Genomic DNA, 18,658 nt, shown 5'->3' with positions numbered 1-18,658 from the left:
ATTCTGCTTTTTTCATGTCAAACAATGTGGCTTGACAACTTTTTGTCCTCTAGAACATGTGACTTGACTGCAAACCTATCTCCAGCTCTCCAATCTCGGAATCTGGTTCTTTTTTTCCCCGTTTCTTACTCCAGCAAGTGCAGAGGATGGTGAAAAGATGAGCAACACCGGCACACCGCGCGGTCGCAAGCCCCTCTCCGACGCTGACCCGCCGGCTCCCCGCCGTGTCGCCACCGTCATCGACCACCGTCCTCAGACCACATCCAGTCCCGTCCACCGTGCGATTTTCCCCGGACCCCTCGAGAAAAGCCAACAAGGTTCGCGCGTCCCGGTCCGCTTGTTTTCGCGGTTGCTCCCTCCACCATACTCTGTCGCTCACACCAACTCCCTCTCGTCCTTGCCGGTGCCAATCCCCCGGCCGGTTCTTGCTCCGTCCATGGCCATGGCGGCGGCGGAGTGGTGGGAGGCGGCGGCGGCGGCCATCGTGGCGTACACGGGGCTGACCCCTGCAGCGTTCTTCACGGCCGTGGCTGCGGCCGCCGCGCTGTACGTCGCGGTTTCGGGCCTCTTCGCGCGGCCGGAGCCGGTGCCAGCGAGGAGGCGAGAGGCGGAGGACGAGGGGGAAGGCAGGGCGTTCGGGCCGCTGCCGCCACCGGTGCAGCTCGGGGAGGTGACGGAGGAGGAGCTGAGAGCTTACGATGGGTCCGACCCCAAGAAACCGCTGCTCATGGCCATCAAGGGCCAAATCTACGACGTCACGCAGAGCAGGTACACGCGTTGTTCGCTGTTGCCCACCTTGCAAGGTTTCAGTTTTGTTTCTGTTGCAAAAATTTGGACCGGAGACACCAGCACTTCAGTAAACTTCAGGTTTAGGAGGAGCAAGAAATCTTTGGTGCTTTTTTTTCTTTTTTGAGAAAACCAAAGGAAAATTTTGTATGATGTTGCTTCAGTAAGATCTTGTAGGAAAAATTTGTAAGGTGTTGCTTCATGTGTGCGAAAAGTGAATTAGCAAAAGGATGGCGGTTGCGGAAAATGAAGTCTTTTCATTTAGTTACCTCCATATTTGCAAACGTGTGAATCAAAGGAAAAATCTCTTGTTTCGCAGGAGGAAAAAAAAATCAAGTTTTGTATGGATGTTTTATTCACCTTAATTCTCTGTTTTTGAAATGAGCATATCTATGTTGTTCGCTTTTTAGCCAGAATAACGCGAAGGGGATTTCTCTGTAATTATTTGTCTTAATTTCAAGATATACATGCAAATAGTGAACTACAAATATTTGAGGTAGGAAAATGCTTTTGGTTTTTAGGCTCCCTAAACTCAGCAAGGCGTTTTCCATTGTCAAACTCTAGAATGTTCATGTGGAACTGTAGCAGCTGAGCTTAGAAAAATGATGTGGCCTTTCAGAGAAAAATCTGGACTCCATCTGTCTTTTAAATATGTGACTTTGAACTAATTAGCTTGTCCTAACATCATAGATTTTTTAAAAATGGAGAGAGAGTATGATTTCCCTTTTAGAAGAGTTGGATGGTCAACCAAGTAGCATCAAGTTACTTGGTTCTGGGCAATATTATATGTGAGGACTTCTCCATAGTTCAGATTCTGACACCTATACACATCCCATTTCTTCCAAGTTGAGCTCTTTTTCCGCAAACATGAACAGATAGCGCCCCCTGTAGGGCTTTACATATCCCTGGTTGCAACATGTTCTTCATCTTCATCTCCCTTTTGCAGGATGTTTTATGGACCTGGTGGCCCATATGCATTGTTCGCAGGCAAAGACGCAAGTAGGGCTTTGGCAAAGATGTCATTTGAACCAAGTGATTTAACTAGTGACATTTCAGGATTAGGCCCTTTTGAGGTCGAGGCATTGCAAGAATGGGAGTACAAATTCAAGAGCAAATACATTACGGTTGGAACAATCAAGAAGGCTGTTCCGGTAGCTGAGGGAGATGCTGCAACGAGTACTGTGACAACTGAAAGAGACATCGACGCAAGCATTCTTGACAGTAACCATGTGCCGGAATCAAAAGAAACTGGAGCGACAAACCAAGGGAGCGTTCCGGAGAAGACAACAGAAACACCAGATATTGATGTGAGCACAAGTAGCTACGTGGAGAAGGCAAAGGAATTGCCAGATTCAGATGCCACGAATGCGAGTAGCCAAGCAGATGCAATAGAGAAGCCAGACGAAACACCAGATGTGTATGTAAAGAACAGCAGTACTGAAGAAGCATTTGAGCCAAAGGAAACACCAGATGCAGTCATAAAGAACAGTTGGCCTGAAGAAGCAGTTGAGCCAAAGGAAACACCAGAAGCGGCTGTAAAGAACTGTAGTAGCACTGAAGAAGCAGTTGAGCGAAAGGAAACCCCTCAGGTAGTAGACGGGAAGAATAGTTGTGAACCTGAAGACGCAACAGAGAAGTCAAACGAAGCAGCAGATGCAGTAGGTTTGGAAAACAGAACCAGCCATGAAGATGCTGGGCAACCAAAGGAAACACAGAATATAGATGACAATATGTAAGCAGTAGTCAAGATGGTGAAGAGAAGCCAAAGGAAACTTCAGATGCGGAAGCCAAGAATGCATAGAGTTTGTGACTGCTGCCATGAAGCTTTCTAGCTGTCTGCAGTTAGTTAGCATAATAAAGTGAAATGGACATTGTGGCCAAGATTCAGTTATAAATCCTTGTATAGAGTATAATTACTCTTAAAACTAGAACTAAAATTATTAAACTATATGTACATTTCGATCAAGGTGAACCGTCCTTCACATTTGCATCATGGGTGCAATTATGCACGCTATTAATTTAATACGGTACATGTAAACATCTTCAATCTTATGTAGTATGATAGTATCAACTGGGAAAGCTGTAATCAGCAATTGCATACAGATTTTGTTCATTAATTACCTAAGGAAGGGGAGAAACTATTGGAAAACGTACACATTATTTGAATTTAGACAGAATGGTACAATCTGACGTTTAAGACAAGCTTGACTAATTAGCTTGTCCTAAACATCATGTGTTTAAGAACGGAGGAGTACATGACTGATAACGAGCAGGTAATAATCAGGTTAGAACAAGCTGCAGGACCAAGCATGCAGTTCTACACCTTCAAATGGTTGGCATAAAACCCCCAAAAAACGATGTTACCTCTTATTGGACACCATTAGTATACATAATGGCAATTTAATCATCACCACAGGCTTCAGCATTGAGTTCAACAGGCATAATAGTTGTACCATGCATAACTCTTCAATATTAACATTCACAGATCTTATGTTTCTATGTCACCAAATTAGACCCTGACAAAGCATATTCACATCAGGCAAGATATTAACACCAAATACCATTTTGGATAGTAAATAAAGCTTACATGTATGTTGATCTACTTTGTAATCTAACCCATTGATTATGTATTCCTTTGTACATGGAATTGTGAAACTTGGAAGAATCAGCATGACTTATGTACATCAAATAACTGCCATGAAATCAAGCTAGAAACTCATTTTCAGCACCAACAGTTGTTACATTATTCTCCATGGTGTTTGCAGGACTCAACTCGTGCCTCCAGTTGTTTCCATGTTTGAGAGTAAATCATAGAAGATGATATCAGAATATGTGTTGATCATCTCTATCAGATCATTCTATTGTATGTGATCCTATGAGGAGAGACTCAAGATTCTGCATAAAGAACAGCAGCAGAGGATGTTAAGCTGTCACCAGGAACTACATGATATGGCATTACACAGATTAAAGTCATGTACCTTTACTGATCGACTAACTTCTTCAAGCTTGTTGAGCAATATGCTGTTAGGATCTTTTCCCTTAGAATAGAGGACATCACGGCTTGAGGAAGCTTTAACCTGCACATACTAATTCCACCCTTAGAATCAAGGACACCTATCAGGAGCAATGCACATATGACCGGGCCAAAGCACTACCTTGGAACTAGGAGAGTGAAATCCACTAGTTGGTGGAATATAGGAAGGGCCTTCCCCAGAGTACAATCTAGTTCTCTGAATCAGGACTTCTTGGTTTCTCCTGGAAGCTTCTCTGATAATAACCTTCACAAAATAATGAAACAGACAGCAGCAAACAATCGGCTAAAAATGTGTATACATGTGCTAACCTTATGACAGCAGAAAACCCCAAAATGGATTATTATTTTTAATCATAAAAACAGTACTACGGATATAAGGTGGTATAAGAGATTAACTGGTGTAAAATACATCTTATAAGGTCCGTTATTGGCAATGGCACACAGTAATACCTTTCTCAGAAGATCTGGATTATAGACACCATGAAATTGCAGTTCATCCACTGGAGTAGGTTTCCCATGGGCTATGCTTTCTATTCTAAATGTGTATAAGCTATAAGCAGATTGTAGACAGCCTGCATAATTGATTTTCTTTTTCAGAAACATACAAACAAGGTCGTTTCACAGCTTTTTGTTCAACTTCATGTATGCGATATGAACTGCATGAAAATCAGATATTCTCTTAAATATAACATAAATAAAATTCATTAACATGTGCTTCTTCAGTGAAGTGTGGCCAAGACAGGGGTTTTGTACAATGACACTGTACAACAATTTGGAACAAAAAAAAGCACATGACCAGAGTATGAGTATGTAACAGAAATGGTAGATACATTTTGCAAAAGAAACACCAAGATAGTGTGGAGGTGAATTGGATAGAGAAAAAAAATTGATGTTTTCAAAGCTTCATCCATCACAAAGAAGACTTTCACTATATGAATCTTGAATGGCACCATACAGTATTTTCAGCACAATAAAATGCAGAAGCTGCACTGCTCCTATTAGTTTGCCTAAACAAGAAGTAACATGTCATTATGCCAGTAGTAGAAATCGAAATAGGCTCCTATGCTGCCATCTACCTTGCTCAATTATAACATCAACGATCAAATGGAGAGGTACTCTAATCTCTTTCTTGACTATCCCCACGAACGGCAAGTAGGAAGGCCTGGTCGCCTGCGAACATTTGACATCCATTGAGCACCAATTTTCGACAACCTCGGCACAAGCAACTAATCAATCGATACATCAGCAGGACTGCGATTTACGGTTATACCTTGTACACTATGTTATTTTCGGTGACATAGAGTTGGCGGGACAGGATGTCCCTCTTGAGCACGTATCTCTTGTACGGCAGGTAGAGGAGCAGGAGCAGGCCGATCCCCCACGCCAGGACAAGCAGCAGGGATATCAGCGCCCAGATGATGGTGTCGTACAGCAGGTACCCGGGCATCAGCTCCTGGAACGAGGCCCGGTACAGCACCCGCGCGGCGGACTCGGCCTCCTCGTCGCCGGCCTCCGACGGGGCATCCTCGATCAAGCGCGCCCCGGAGGCGCTCCTCTCGCTCAGCGTCACGGCGTGGCCGCTCAGCATGCCTTCCTAGTTCCTACCCGCAGGATCAGCAGCAATCACAACCGATTAACCAACGAACTCCACGCTCTAAGCAGCCGATTCCCTTGCCGGAAGAGAGAGAATTGGTGATGCGTGCTAGATTGTGAGGAGGGGACGGAATCACCTGAGGAGGAGGCAAGTGGGAGCAGAGCTCAGGTCGCGGCGCAGGGAGGGGGGAGTAGGAGCTGAGCTGAGTCCAAATCACACTGCGGGAGCTGCACCTGATGGTCGCGGCTGAGATTTCCCCACTTCGCCTTGTCTGAATCAACAACGGAAATCTTCTCCTCTTCTTCCCTCTCGCATCTGTCGCCGGAATCCTCTCGTCTCGCCGCCACAGCGAGCGGAGAACGAAGGCGATGGGTCCCAACTCCCAACCGTTTATTGGGCCGAGCGAAATGCGAGCCCACCAGTTAAATCGGCTCCGGATGGAATGGGGAGCCCAGTGAACCCGCCAGCTGCGCCGCTCGGCCCGTCCGCGTGCGTGCGGGTGCGGCGAGCCGGCGGCGACTGCGCGACCGTGGAGTGCCTCAGGTTAACGCGTGCCTGTGCGATCCTGCAGCCTGCGCGCAGCCAGCCAGCCTCGCACATGGAAGGAAGAATCGCCGGCTGCCGCGCCGACGCCTCTTACTCGTGCAGTCCTGCAGCCCTGTTTCAAAGGGCACGCTAGATCCAGCTGTTGTGGAAGAACCGTCCCCCGTGCCGTCTCCTGATCCTAATTTTAAGCCATGTTACACTTCTTCAATCAGATCTGGGCATCACATTCCTCCTCCTCAGAGGACCTCAACTTCGATGTCGATGCAGCAGAGACCAGAGACCCAATGGAAATGGAGTGACGACGATGCCCGACAGAAATGTGGGTGGGCTGGCGGCTAGCTCTGTAAGGGCTCGTTCGCTTGCATGAGCAACCGTTCCTGGCAGGAACGGTTCCTGGACAGGAATGAGTGCATCCGGCCGGTTCACTCAATCCTTCCCTGGACAGGAACCATTCCTTGCTTCTGGACAGGAACCATTCCTTGCTTGTTTTTAATCATTCGGTTGGACAGGAACTAATACAGGTGGCTATGGTATTGAGTATATAACACATGCGCTTCCATCCATCCATCCATCCATCCATCCATCATACAGGCTTTCATCCATCAGTAAATACAATAGTAAACAAGAAAAAATCCAGTAACTACTTGTACTCAAGGAATTCATAAGTAACAGAGCTTATCTAAAACTTGCACAACGGTGGTAGATAACAGCTCCAAACCAACAATCACTCAATCAAGAAGCTAGACAGAGAGATCTAAAGGAGGAAGAGGAGCAAGAGAAATGTATATAGCGCATGAGCGAACTCTCAAACATCTCAAACTTTGGTCTTGAAGCTTGCATGCCGTCCACCACCTCAAACTTATGTCTCAACCTGCATGAACAAACCAAAACCATGCAGTATATATTAATATGCAGGGAAATCAAGTAAAGCAATGAGTGAAGTACCTAAGAAAATAATATTTTCAGATGTGATAGCACCTAAGAAAGAAATAATATCACTTATAGAACAGGCAACTCAAACTGATATTTTCTTAGGTTTGAGTCTAATAAAATGAAATCTACCAGCTTCTTATTCAAAGTTTGTTGTCTGAGGTTGAAAATTCACGGCTATACTTTCTGTTTGCCCTGTTCATGTTTCAGGCTTATAGTCTGAATACTCTGACTGATGTGCAAAGAATTGCCATCAGGGATCTTGCAGAGTTGGGATTAGTCAAGCTGCAGCAGGTAGAAATTCTATTTTTGTTTTCCCCCCTGATCATCTTGATGATAATGACGAGTATTGAATTTCAGGGTCGAAAGGATAGCTGGTTCATTCCTACCCAATTGGTTACAAATCTCTCAGCATGGTAGTTCACTACCTCCTGTTCAGGAATTACTTGCTTTTGTCATGTTGCATGCAAAGAGAGCAACTGATCGGTCATAACTGCATGGGCTATGTACTCTTTCTTAAGCTTATTTACCTGATGCACTTGAGTATAGGCCAATTCAGTTGGTCTGGCTATGCAGCTGCTTGTTTATTTGTGCTGTTGACAAACAACATGTATCAAGGCAAAACAGAAAACGCTATTCAATCAAACAGTGTCAGGCATACTATGGAAAAAGTTCAACAGATTGTCGGTGAACATCTAGTCCCCCAAAGCTTCCACCCTTTTAGTGACTGAATCAGTTGTGCAATACTAGTAGGCATTTTTGTAGTAGTGGTAGAGTGACACTCATGTCGAAGCTACCATATCATGAAAAGTTCCGCAAGCGTACTTCAACAGGTGAATGATCTATGGGGACAAATGACATAAACCAAGTGTTAATGCACAGCTTTAAGTATACTATTCAGCTACTTCCATGCCATGTGGACCCACATAAAACAGGTGAAGCTTGGCTGGAAGATGAGTAGTTTCAGTCACTGTCGAATAGAAGAAACTAAGAAAATCAGATGTTGGAAGAAACATAGAGTTTGCAATTAATCTACTACTTGGAAGCATGTCGCCCCACACCATTCTAGGGAAATTCATGCAGAAGTGGCCAGTTCAGCACCACGCATCCACTAATCTCCTAATCCACTAAACGAACGACGATTCCGGGCCGGATCCGATTTCAAACCGGGTCACTTTATTCCGGCTGGATTGAAGTCCATTCCGGCCCAAAACGAACGAGGCCTAATTGGAATCACTGAGCGTCCATCAAAGAAGCGCGTACCTTCCAGTCCACACGCCCAGCTCATTGCAACTACGGGTACAAGAATTTTAATGGCAATCAAGCGGCCGGCAGCCACATAAATTGGCCGGCAGCGGCAGCAACCGGCGATGCACACGCAGCCATGCCATTTGAACGCGAGGCTCCGTCGTCGACTTGGACCTGCAATTAGAGCCAACAGTTTGGGCGACTAGCCTTCATCGATACGCTTAATCAATACAGAGTACTGCTCGCTGTTGTTTGCAGTATGCTTTCTGCTTGCAGTATTTCTTTTGATGATGAGGTGTTTGGTCTGTGCTGCAATTGATTCTTCGTGAAGTGGTCTAAAGTGAAATCATCCAAACAACTTGACAAGATGACAAAATTCGTCGTCATGCTCACCGTATTACTCAAACTAAACAAGAAAGTTAGGAGTAAAATGATACAGCAAGCTTGTTCTTTATCCTGTGAGCAGCAGGGTAAACGCTACGGTGAGTGTAGACTGGATCATTCACTTTAAATGCAATATCTCAGTTTTTTATAGAACCTTCTTAAGTATCAGTTAGATTTGATCTTAAATTATTTTTTTAATAACTATATCTAAGATCAAATCTAACTACAAGGTTAGCAGAACTTGACTACAAGATTTTATAATATGTAATTATTTCTATTTGATATAATATATTTAATATTATTGCTAGTCGAAATGTCAAATGGAAATTTTACAATTTTACAAACATCCTAATGGATGCTTGGGATGAAATGAAGTACTCCCTCGGTTTGAAACTACAACTGTACCTTTCATTAGGAGGAACTTTGACCAAAATTTACTCTATTAATACAATTTCATAAAAGAAAATTGATCTTATTATATTTGTATTAAAAGTTACTCTCTTTAAGGGCTTATTTCATTTCATTAGGACAAGCCTTTGACTGACAATTATTGCATAGATATATAACTTTTATGATACAACCTTGATGTCATTGAATTCATATTAAAACATACTGTAATATGCCTTATAATTATATTTTTGTATCAAAAAAATAAAATTTAGTCCTAAAAAAATAAAATATGCCTTGTAAAAATAGAATAAATACGCTTCGAAAAATATAAAGAGACTAATAAAGCTGTTATAGAAATATGCAAAACTCCTGCAACAACTGTACGGGCATTTTCTGATGCATGGCTTGTATCGAATGAACCATTACCACCGGCACCACCATATTCAATGCATGTAAATGACCACACGAACCAAGGAAAATAAATATAAACGTGTGCTGCCTTCACCGGTTCACCCGAGCCCATGGGTCATCCGACATCTGACTACCTGAGGGCTGAAGCTTCTGACTTTTGAGCAGCCATGAGCTGATCGGTTTCCAGCTCCAGGTGGCCATCAGGCGATCTCTCCCTCTCTTGCTAGCTTGCACTTGCAGAGCTGCCACCGCAGAGAAGCTAGCACCCTTCCGATCCGCTCCTCCAGCTAGCCAGCTTCCTGAACCATGAGGCGCGATCCATCGCCGGCCATGCTTCTATTGCTTCTGCTTATGGGGATCGAGCTGGCCACGTTCACCTGCAGCGGCAGATCAGGTCTGAAGTCGGACGTTGCGGCCGCGGCGCGGGAGCACGGCGGTGCTGCGCTGCGGGCAGCGCGCGCCCCGCCGAGGACGGCGCCCGGTGTCGGCGGCGGCCGCGACGTCGGCGCGTGGGCGCCGTGGGCGGTGCAAGGTGAATCCAAGAGGCTGGTTCCCCAGGGGCCCAATCCGCTGCACAACTAGCTTCAAAGTCTCCCCTCAGGTACTCTACTAGGAGTGCGTGCACCCTGCTTCTGCTGCTGCTGCTTTTATCTTCTCTGGTTTTTCTTGTGTTGTTGCGCAATAAAGCACAAGGAGGAGGATGCAGCATACAATTTGGCGTTGTAATTAGTTAGCACTTGACAGAAATAGAGAAGAACATGGAAACACAAGATGTACTAATGCCATTTCGATGTAAGACTTAGAAGAAAGGTCGTGAAGTCATACCCTTTCCAAAATTCTCTCTCAAGAGTTTTGAGGCTTTGAGCAGACTGCATTATTGTTCTTCGTCTTGGGGTGGTGGTGGATATGGTGCGTGATTTTTGAGGGGCCTCGTGTGTTGTGATCAGAGAAGCAAAGGGACATGGGGAACCTGGTCACTCATAGTAGCTCGCATTCCCAGTGCCCACCCACAACGCTAGTGTGGGGAAATTGGAAGCCTGCACACTGTCATTTAGACAGTGACACTGTTACGTCTGAAATTACTCGTTCCTTCTAGAACAGTGGAATTTTATTGGAGGAAACGAGGAATTTCTCCTTTTCTGGACAATCCTTGAAATTTCCAATCTTGAGGAACTGTATTGATGCAACAATATGCAGCTGCTTTTAGTTTAAACTCGCTAATAACACATCTTTTCAAACATTTAAAGAGGCCAAATCAACTGAATTTCATGTTGCACAAGCGTGAACGTGTTCGAGGGCTGAATGCCTCAAGCACACAAATTATCACTGTTGCTCTGGTGAAATATCAAAAGATCTTGCTGGCCTTAGCGAGATTGCTTCCATCCACCGCAGTCATCCGGGAGACCCCTCTGGCGAGTATCCTATATAAAGAACAACAGTTAGCTTACTGAAAAGCTGCAGCGTTTTCTGTTTGCAGCTCAATACTAGCGTATCAAGGCAAAGTAAGGATTTAACCATGGTATTCTGCAACCAGGTTTCATGTGAGCAACTGACGAGTAAAAGAGCATCTCTAATGTTTACTCATGTTAATTAGATGAACGTTGAACAAAGCTACAAGACTGAAAATTCATGTTCAGGTGATTCCAAGGTTGCATATTCAATGCATGAAAATATTTCGAGCAAATGGTCCAGTAGCTTCAATACTGCTAACTGTATCTCAGCACAGATGTATAATTGGCAGTACTTGACACTAATGCATCGCATGACTAGAAACCCCAGGGTGCTCAGGCTACTATCCTCAATTATAAAGTGTGCCTCAAAAGTAGGAACTCATCACAATGATGTTATAAAAAAAATCATAGCCCTATGCTGGGTATGAGCCTCGGTAGTTTGCAGGTTATGCAAAGACCACAGACAAGGAAAAGACCACAGATCAGGAGATTTGGACAGCAGAAAAATATCAAACAGGCTAGTACATAGTTCATATTGTCACCATAATGTGAAAGCTATCGACAGGCTGAAATGCTATGAATTATGAAACATTATAATTTAGGCCTTGTTTAGTTGCCTTCAAAATTCCAAAACTTTACAAGATTCTCCATCACATCAAATGTTTCAACGTATGCATGAAGTATTAAATGTAGCTAAACAAAATAACTAATTACACAGTTTGTCTATAATTTGCGAGACGAATCTTTTGAGCTTAATTAACCCATGACGGGATAATAATCACCAAATACAAACGAAAGTGCTACAGTACTTTACACCCAAAAGTTTTCGCATCTAAACAGAGCCTTAATGTAGCAAATTGCCAAAATTTATGACCTAATTAAGGTGCCAGTGAACACTTGTATCTGCATTAATTCCGTGCTGCATAGCTTTTTACAAAACAAAATTGAATCCTAGAATGGGCATATATACACAGGAAAACTGAAGTAAATTAATTTTTGCCATAGAAAATAGTATTGAAGGATTCATTCTTAGTAGTACTTACATATAACTGTTACTTTGGTAACTTTCTCAATCAAATAATTAGAAATTATGTTAAAATCATGAATATCCGTGTTAACTTTTAAATGGGCAGTCGAAAGCGAGGAGATGTACATAGTGCATACCCAAAAAGGTGTTCAAATTAAAAGTTAGATTCAGGAATTTTGATATTCAATTAAATATACACATAGAGGCAGGTTTTCAGAAACTACCTCGGGAGTAAATGTGAGACCAACTTTGATTCCGCCACAGTATTTTTCACCTTTCACAACATTATAGATCGTTGGTGGAATGCTCCTTTCCGAATACACTGCTTCCAGCGGAATCCTGCAGAAACCAATTCGATTCGGCTCTTTAAAATTTGAATCACTTACAACACCACAATTTGCTAATTAACATTAACACAACGGCAGAACAAAGAGTAGCAACTTCAGGAAATATGCTCTGCCAAACTTATAAAGAATTGTTGATTTCTTCCAAAAAAGAAAGTAGAATTGCAGACATGATTTACAATAGGAATTCCACTGCAATATTTACTTACGTTGCTTCACCTACAAAGTCATCTGCTGTGCCTGTATCACTATCCATAAGCTTGATTATCAAGTCTGTAGTTCGGTCGGACACAGTGAAGACAAAGTTTTCATTCCACTCAGGGTTAGTTCCTTTTCCTGTATGTTAGAGAAGTTATATATGTAATCATAAATAGAAATTTGAGCCACCTAACTTTTTTGTATGCAGAATAACTATGATTTTTTTGCATTAGTTAACCAAGATACAAACGTTCAACACAGTAGAAAGCTTTTCTTACCATACAATTGCCTTCATCAAACTTATGAGCACTACTTTATTACAATCCTAGTAGTATTTTAGCTAGGTATGTTATCTTATATGAATTATTCCCTTTTTAAGGGAATGTCATTAAATTCCTGAAACTGTGATACTATCATTTGACTTGCATCATACTACAACTTTTACATGATGCCTATTATTGTTCAAGGAGATTACATTACATTACAGGACAGCCTGCTATGTCACAAAAAAGAATTTTGACAGGATAATGCTATGTTTTAGTGTACTTCTGAATTCTGATCATCAAATTGCATCATTATATCTCATTAGGACACAATAATATGAGAACATGGAAATATTTAGAAAATGCATAAGCACAATGAGGAAAGAAAGTAATCTAACTACGACAAGGAAAAAATACATATAGATGTGGGTACGCACCAGCTGCAATACTGCTCCTCTGCTCCTGTGATCGGCACTTGAGAATCGCATACGGATCCATGTTGCCTGTGGGATCAAATTGCCATTGAAAAACTCATCACAAAAGAGCCTACCAGCATTCAAGAAAAAAAAAAGAGAGCCGTTGCTTTTTTTTTTGATAAAGGAAAATCCCGGCCTTAAAACATTCACATGTGAATGTCTACGAGAGCCGCTGCTGATTTGAGAAACTTTTGATTGTGAAGAAAATCCCTCATGTCCTTTATGTGGTCTTTTGCTACTGATCCAGTGATCCTCACAAAACAAAAGAATGGCAAACCCTGAAATGTGAAATCTACTAATATTTGCTAAAAATCCACAATCTCCCAAGACTTTGTAGGCCAACACGTGTGCCAAGAACCCATAAAATCATTGGGGGCCCTTTGCAATGGCAGGAAAAAGAAATTATTCCTTAAAAATAGCCCATAAAATCATTTCCCCCTAACACAGCCACCGAAGGCCGGATAGGTACTCAAGTAACGTTGAATTAATCAACAAATCTAGGTTAGCAACGCAATTAATAGGGCTATATAAAGATTTGCTGAGCGATTATTGTCAGTCTAAATGCTTGCCCCCCCCCCCCCCCCACGGACCACAACATTAAGACTGAATAAATAACAGGAAAAGGGACAATCTGCAAGATTTAGCCGGGGCGTACAGAGGTAATCGGTGTTCTCGAGGCCCTTGGCGCCGACGAGCAGCACCTCCAGCGTCCCGTGCACCATGTCGTCCTCCTCCTCGCTCTTCCTCACGAGCTCCTATCCCTTGCCTGTGGCGCGAACGAACGGAGACGCAGACAGGTGGATCCGAATCTCTGGCCGCCCTTTATACGAGTCTCGCTCCCTGCCCGGCATGGAGACGGAGGTGGAGGCGGAGGGCGAGGCGGCATGGCACGGACGGCCATTAGCTTCGCCCCGCCACCGCCAGTTCCGCGCCGCGCGTCAGGGGGTTGAAGCCGAAGCGCACCCACCACCTGGCCGCCGGTCCAGGCCGGAGCTCCTATGTATCCTAGTGGAATAGATAAACCTTGCATCGCACGGCCTGCCACGGCCCACTACTCACCGGCTGCCGGCCGGCTATCAGCTTTCTCGTTATAACTACCGTAGCAGCTATAGATTGATTTTTATTTTTTTAACACGTGGGTGCACATGATAGCAGGGAAAAGTAATCATGCATGTTGTCCTTTTCTATTTTTCTTTCAATCTATGTTGTACGTAAGGTTGACATTTGAAAAATATTGATTCAACAGTACATCAAACCTAGTTCAACATTTTCAACTAATAGTCCAACATTTAATACTTAATTGTTGAAACAATTTTTTAGAAATGTTGAAGTACTATAGCAAAATTGTTGAAATAACGTATCACATTTGTTGGAATCTAAAACAAATATAAATATATGCATATCGGATCTTATTATGTTCTATTAATTCCAAACAACAATATTGTTCAAACGGAATTGAAAAACGATCGATGGTTTAGGAGAAAATTGCATTCGAAATTGGAAACTCAAACTAGATTCCTTCCCGTCTCCTCCTCTCAGTTTGTGGCACGTGTCCTTCCAGCTGTATAACTGCGAACCATCCAACATGTTGTCCGCGCTGCATGCTCGAGCCACGCTGAGCCACGCTAGTACTCTCTCCGTTCACTTTTGATAGCTATATTTCATCTTGACACAATGACCAAGGAAAACAACTTTACTTATCATATAATAAATACAACACGGACTTTTTTGTTGGTCCTCCAATGCTTTAACTGGAAACTCCTCGTTACCAGTGCTATTTATTGCCACAGCCCATGCCATTAGCAAATATAGCTATCATTTGTGAACATTTGAGTTTTTAAAATATATCTATCAAAAGTGAATGGAGGGAGTATGTTCGTGAGCCAGCTACCATCTCAGCCATTCAATGTGACAGCACGAATCTCAAACTTTAGAAGATATGGAAGCAGCTTTCTTCCCGAAGATGGATAGGATTACCGGCAGCGAGCTGGCTGCTGCTGATGCACGCCGATATGGGCTGGGCCGGGATAGTTGGGCTCATTTCTCGCGCAGGTGGGCTTTCAATCGCCGCGGGCTCGAAACGCCACCGGCCCACCACAGCTCGACGTGAGATTTTGTTGCGAATTCTAATGGCGATGGGCGACTGACGCGTCCACGTCGGCAGCACGCGGCGGCGCCACACGTCCACCACCGCGGGGCCCGCCTGCCGATCTGTACTTATCTGTCCACCCATCCATCTCACTGCTCCACTACCTTCCCGGTTCCCCTTCCACACCGATTCCCCTCGCCTCCTCCCAACCCGCTCACTCCCGTCCCCATCCGCCGCGATGGCCTCGAGCCTCGCCGTCGCCGTCGCCGCGCCCGCCTCGTCGCCTTCCCCGGTCGGCTCCGCCTCCGCCGCCGCCGCCCCGCTCCGCTTCGCCCTCCGCCGCGGCCTCCCGCCGACCTGCCGCGCGCTCCGCGCCCGCCCGCGCTCCCGCGGCGCGGCCGTTGTGTGCCAGGCCCAGGGCGGCCAGGACACCGCCATCCAAGGTAAATTGATGCTCGCGTAGGCTACTTCCCAGCCCCTGGGTTTTGATTCCATGCGCCGATCTGAGATGAAATGGCGCTGGGCCGCTGATCTGGATTCTAGAAGTGGAACTGCCCTGTGATGCGAGTGAACTGTTGAGGGCTGTGGGTTAGTGATCTGTCGTGTGGTTGGGAGTTTTTTTAAACGTAATTCGGGTTTTCGCAATTTTTGTTGCTTGGATGTTGGGACTGATTTATAGACAAATAGGAAGTAGGAACAGCAGGTCAGCAGGGCAACAATGAGATGGTGAAGCAAATGAGCGATGGCTTGTTCGAGTATCTGTATTCCTGCATGCAGGCATGTTGTGTTTATATAACCAGGCGGCATCACCTACTGTTTTGTGCAGCGCAGACCTATGTCTTTGTGCATCAACGCATGTATCTGGCATTCTGGCTATGCATTATGTGCACATATTGAACATAGGTACATAGCAGGAGATGTACATAAGGGCATCATGTGTAACCAATTCTGTAATAATGCATGTATGTGGGTATGCACTCTAGGTTTCCTCTGCATGTACGCAAAGGCGCGAAAGCTAGTTTGAAGTTAAAACCTGTAAATGCTTAACCATGTGTAGCATTGCTTTGTCGTGTTCTGCGAAGAAAGCTATAAATTGAGCATCATAATTTATGGCTGCTGGCTTACACCGACTTTTGGCGCCACATGCCTAAAATACGAGAACATGCCATTTTCAAAGTTGACCAAATACAAGCAACGTGGCATACAATTAGATTAGAGGGCTCTATTTATTCTTTCACACAAGTGTGTTTGTTGAGACATGGTATTATTTTCATTCTGAATCTATTATTATTTAGCCATTAACTTCGATGGTAATTGTTACACATGGTACTGGACCATACTTGAATTTTGTGAGATGTAGGCATGTAGCAATAAAAATATTTCCATATTTCAAATTTAGGATCTTGGGTATGTTAGAGGTTTGTCATATTGGTACTCTTTACTAGAATGCGGAAAATTGATTCTTGGTCACTCATTGTAACAGCACAATGGTATGATGTGATTGTTAGGCCATCAGTTGCTTCAATGCCATTCTGTGGTAACATATATGTATTCATGTTTTTTTCTATATGAAAATTACCTCCAATAGAGCTGCCAGCCATTTCATTAAGGTAAAACTGCTAGGTTAAGTGTGATAACTTTTTTTGATGGTGTTATTGTTTCTTGTCTGTTGTCTCTAAATTTGACCATTGGTAAGCACACAGCTATGATAGAATTTGTTTTTGCTGTGACAAGTTAGCATATCTACTTCCACTAGTCTTTGACACTGGCTAATCACAAATATTGGTGCACAAAGCTTTGAGCTACCTTAAAGTTTTCCTGAGCCTAGCAGTAGTTGTGAAGAACACAGTTGAGATGCATCATTTGTTCAGTTGATGTGTTGCAGAGTCAAATCAACATTGTGGTATTAAAGTCGTAATTCCTTGTTGAAAATATGATGTATACTGTATTGAATTTATAACATACTTGCATGGTGGAATGCATACCATGGCCATACATCGTTTCGGGAAGGGGGGAAAACAATTAGTCTATATTGCCTGATACGGGACACAGTGAGTTTGCTTTAGCAAGACCGATTCTCATAAGCTTCGGAAAAATGCTTATGAATTGCATCTTGAACTAGAAAGTTATATGTGCTGAATCAGTGCAGCATAAAAATAATCACATTCCTTCTCTATTACAGATGATCTTATTGAGCATTAAAGATGGTTCCTTATCTGTTTCGCAGAGCCACTGCTTAAAGTTTCCTTATGCATTCAAATGCACCTTTAGTAGTCTGTAACACATTTTCCCTGTATGAAATCATGTTGGAGGTATCTGTATTCAGATACCTGTTTAAAATTTTCTTTGTAATGACACAGTTGATGTTCATGTCCGGAAATGTGGATGGATTAGTATGACTTGTATCTGAACTTTTAAATTCATATTCTGATCTTACATCTAGTGTTTTCAGTCATTATGTCCTTTCATGTATTTCTATGCTAGACTTGTGCATATCTTTAGAGTTCTGGTAAGAATCCTAATGCTAAGCATGCAAAGTAGAATCCTTAAATTTAAAGAAGTAAAAGAATCTCCATCTGCATAAACTTTTACCATTCATTCATTTAGTTCAAGGCACATAGGTAAATTTCTTTTGACTGCTTGTAGAATAGTTGTGTGTCAACTTTGATTTGGAATTTGTTGGCCCTATTAGCAGCATTGAGTAGTTTCTGTTTTGTCCTACGTCATGGTGTTTGATGTTCATCTTACTCCAAACCTCCATCCTTTTCAGTTCCTGATGTGAGCAAATCCACATGGCAATCGCTTGTGGTGGAGAGCGAGCTCCCCGTCCTCGTCGAGTTCTGGGCCTCGTGGTGCGGACCGTGCAAAATGATAGACCCCATCGTCGGCAAACTCTCAAAGGAGTACGAAGGGAAGCTGAAATGCTACAAGCTGAACACCGACGAGAACCCTGACATCGCGACCCAGTTTGGCATCCGGAGCATCCCCACAATGATGATATTCAAGAACGGCGAGAAGAAGGATGCGGTAATTGGGGCCGTGCCCGAGAGCACCCTGATCACCTGCATCGAGAAGTATGTTGACGGGAGGTGAAACCTCAATCTGAGCCGCTTAGCCTTGGACTACAATATGTAGATGGATGGGTATGGGTATACTGTTGTCACTGAACTGCTGCTGAAGTAACTACATGTAGATAATAATGCGAGATAACATGGAATAAATGCGATTCAAGGATGAGAAGCCCTCTGGATGGAAGGAAGCGCAATGGCTCCATGTTTCATTCATTGGGTTGTAACTGTATGCAGATCTGCTATTGTCGAGTTGATGGATCAGGAGAGCTGGGCCTGGATGCTATTGCCGGTGATGTTTGCGTGGGCTTTGCAGGGATTCATGGCCTGTTTGTGTTCGGCCGACTGGTAGATTGGCACTGGAACTTTATTCAGCGAGCAATGTTTTTTTTTGGTACAGTTGAAACCATCACTCCAGC

General features: G+C 43.6%; 4 protein-coding genes across 6 annotated transcripts; 2 read left to right on the top strand and 2 right to left on the bottom strand.

Annotated features, from left to right (window-relative positions):
- Positions 1-192: 192 nt before the first annotated feature.
- Positions 193-2,774, top strand: LOC120710350 (membrane steroid-binding protein 1-like). Its single transcript, XM_039995979.1, has 2 exons — positions 193-768; positions 1,733-2,774. The coding sequence occupies exons 1-2, from the start codon at positions 437-439 to the stop codon at positions 2,520-2,522; spliced, it is 1,122 nt and encodes a 373-aa protein (XP_039851913.1). The 5' UTR covers positions 193-436; the 3' UTR covers positions 2,523-2,774.
- A 153-nt stretch (positions 2,775-2,927) lies between these two features.
- On the bottom strand, positions 2,928-5,818 carry LOC120710356. Of its 3 annotated transcripts, none has more exons than XR_005689878.1 (7): positions 5,091-5,818; positions 4,897-4,990; positions 4,271-4,392; positions 3,942-4,064; positions 3,765-3,872; positions 3,374-3,681; positions 2,928-3,302 (listed from the first exon to the last, which is right to left on the bottom strand). XR_005689878.1 is itself a non-coding variant. In XM_039995990.1 (7 exons), exons 2-7 carry the CDS (start codon positions 5,406-5,408, stop codon positions 3,640-3,642), a joined length of 807 nt encoding a protein of 268 aa, XP_039851924.1. In that variant the 5' UTR covers positions 5,409-5,421; positions 5,551-5,817; the 3' UTR covers positions 3,217-3,639. The 3 variants fall into 3 exon arrangements, 2 of the variants coding, with proteins under 2 accessions (XP_039851924.1, XP_039851932.1); XM_039995990.1 differs by having other exon boundaries at positions 3,217-3,681; positions 5,091-5,421; positions 5,551-5,817; XM_039995998.1 differs by having other exon boundaries at positions 3,224-3,681; positions 3,765-3,863; positions 5,091-5,421; positions 5,551-5,815.
- A 4,616-nt stretch (positions 5,819-10,434) lies between these two features.
- LOC120710320 (elicitor-responsive protein 3-like) lies at positions 10,435-14,125 on the bottom strand. Its single transcript, XM_039995951.1, has 5 exons — positions 13,738-14,125; positions 13,044-13,109; positions 12,355-12,481; positions 12,026-12,140; positions 10,435-10,744 (listed from the first exon to the last, which is right to left on the bottom strand). Exons 1-5 carry the CDS (start codon positions 13,802-13,804, stop codon positions 10,688-10,690), a joined length of 432 nt encoding a protein of 143 aa, XP_039851885.1. The 5' UTR covers positions 13,805-14,125; the 3' UTR covers positions 10,435-10,687.
- A 1,207-nt stretch (positions 14,126-15,332) lies between these two features.
- LOC120710310 (thioredoxin M1, chloroplastic-like) lies at positions 15,333-18,430 on the top strand. Its single transcript, XM_039995944.1, has 2 exons — positions 15,333-15,614; positions 17,942-18,430. Exons 1-2 carry the CDS (start codon positions 15,410-15,412, stop codon positions 18,262-18,264), a joined length of 528 nt encoding a protein of 175 aa, XP_039851878.1. The 5' UTR covers positions 15,333-15,409; the 3' UTR covers positions 18,265-18,430.
- Positions 18,431-18,658: the final 228 nt, after the last annotated feature.

Source organism: Panicum virgatum, chromosome 1K (assembly GCF_016808335.1).
Source record: "Panicum virgatum strain AP13 chromosome 1K, P.virgatum_v5, whole genome shotgun sequence".
Classification (NCBI taxonomy): Eukaryota; Viridiplantae; Streptophyta; class Magnoliopsida; order Poales; family Poaceae; genus Panicum; species Panicum virgatum.
This window is presented reverse-complemented; position numbering and strand designations above follow the sequence as displayed.

Bases quoted from the DNA above. Each gene is read 5' to 3' on its own strand.
- LOC120710350 (XM_039995979.1), top strand. From the start codon at position 437: ATGGCCATGGCGGCGGCGGAGTGGTGGGAGGCGGCGGCGGCGGCCATC. The intron at 769-1,732 runs GTACACGCGTTG...TCCCTTTTGCAG, and splicing joins TACGACGTCACGCAGAGCAG to GATGTTTTATGGACCTGGTG.
- LOC120710356 (XM_039995990.1), bottom strand. From the start codon at position 5,408: ATGCTGAGCGGCCACGCCGTGACGCTGAGCGAGAGGAGCGCCTCCGGG. The intron at 4,991-5,090 runs GTATAACCGTAA...AAATGTTCGCAG, and splicing joins AAAATAACATAGTGTACAAG to GCGACCAGGCCTTCCTACTT. The intron at 3,873-3,941 runs GTAGTGCTTTGG...GGGTGGAATTAG, and splicing joins TTCACTCTCCTAGTTCCAAG to TATGTGCAGGTTAAAGCTTC.
- LOC120710320 (XM_039995951.1), bottom strand. From the start codon at position 13,804: ATGGTGCACGGGACGCTGGAGGTGCTGCTCGTCGGCGCCAAGGGCCTC. The intron at 13,110-13,737 runs GTACGCCCCGGC...TTGATCCCACAG, and splicing joins CGAGAACACCGATTACCTCT to GCAACATGGATCCGTATGCG. The intron at 12,141-12,354 runs GTAAGTAAATAT...TGGTTTCTGCAG, and splicing joins GACTTTGTAGGTGAAGCAAC to GATTCCGCTGGAAGCAGTGT.
- LOC120710310 (XM_039995944.1), top strand. From the start codon at position 15,410: ATGGCCTCGAGCCTCGCCGTCGCCGTCGCCGCGCCCGCCTCGTCGCCT. The intron at 15,615-17,941 runs GTAAATTGATGC...CATCCTTTTCAG, and splicing joins CCAGGACACCGCCATCCAAG to TTCCTGATGTGAGCAAATCC.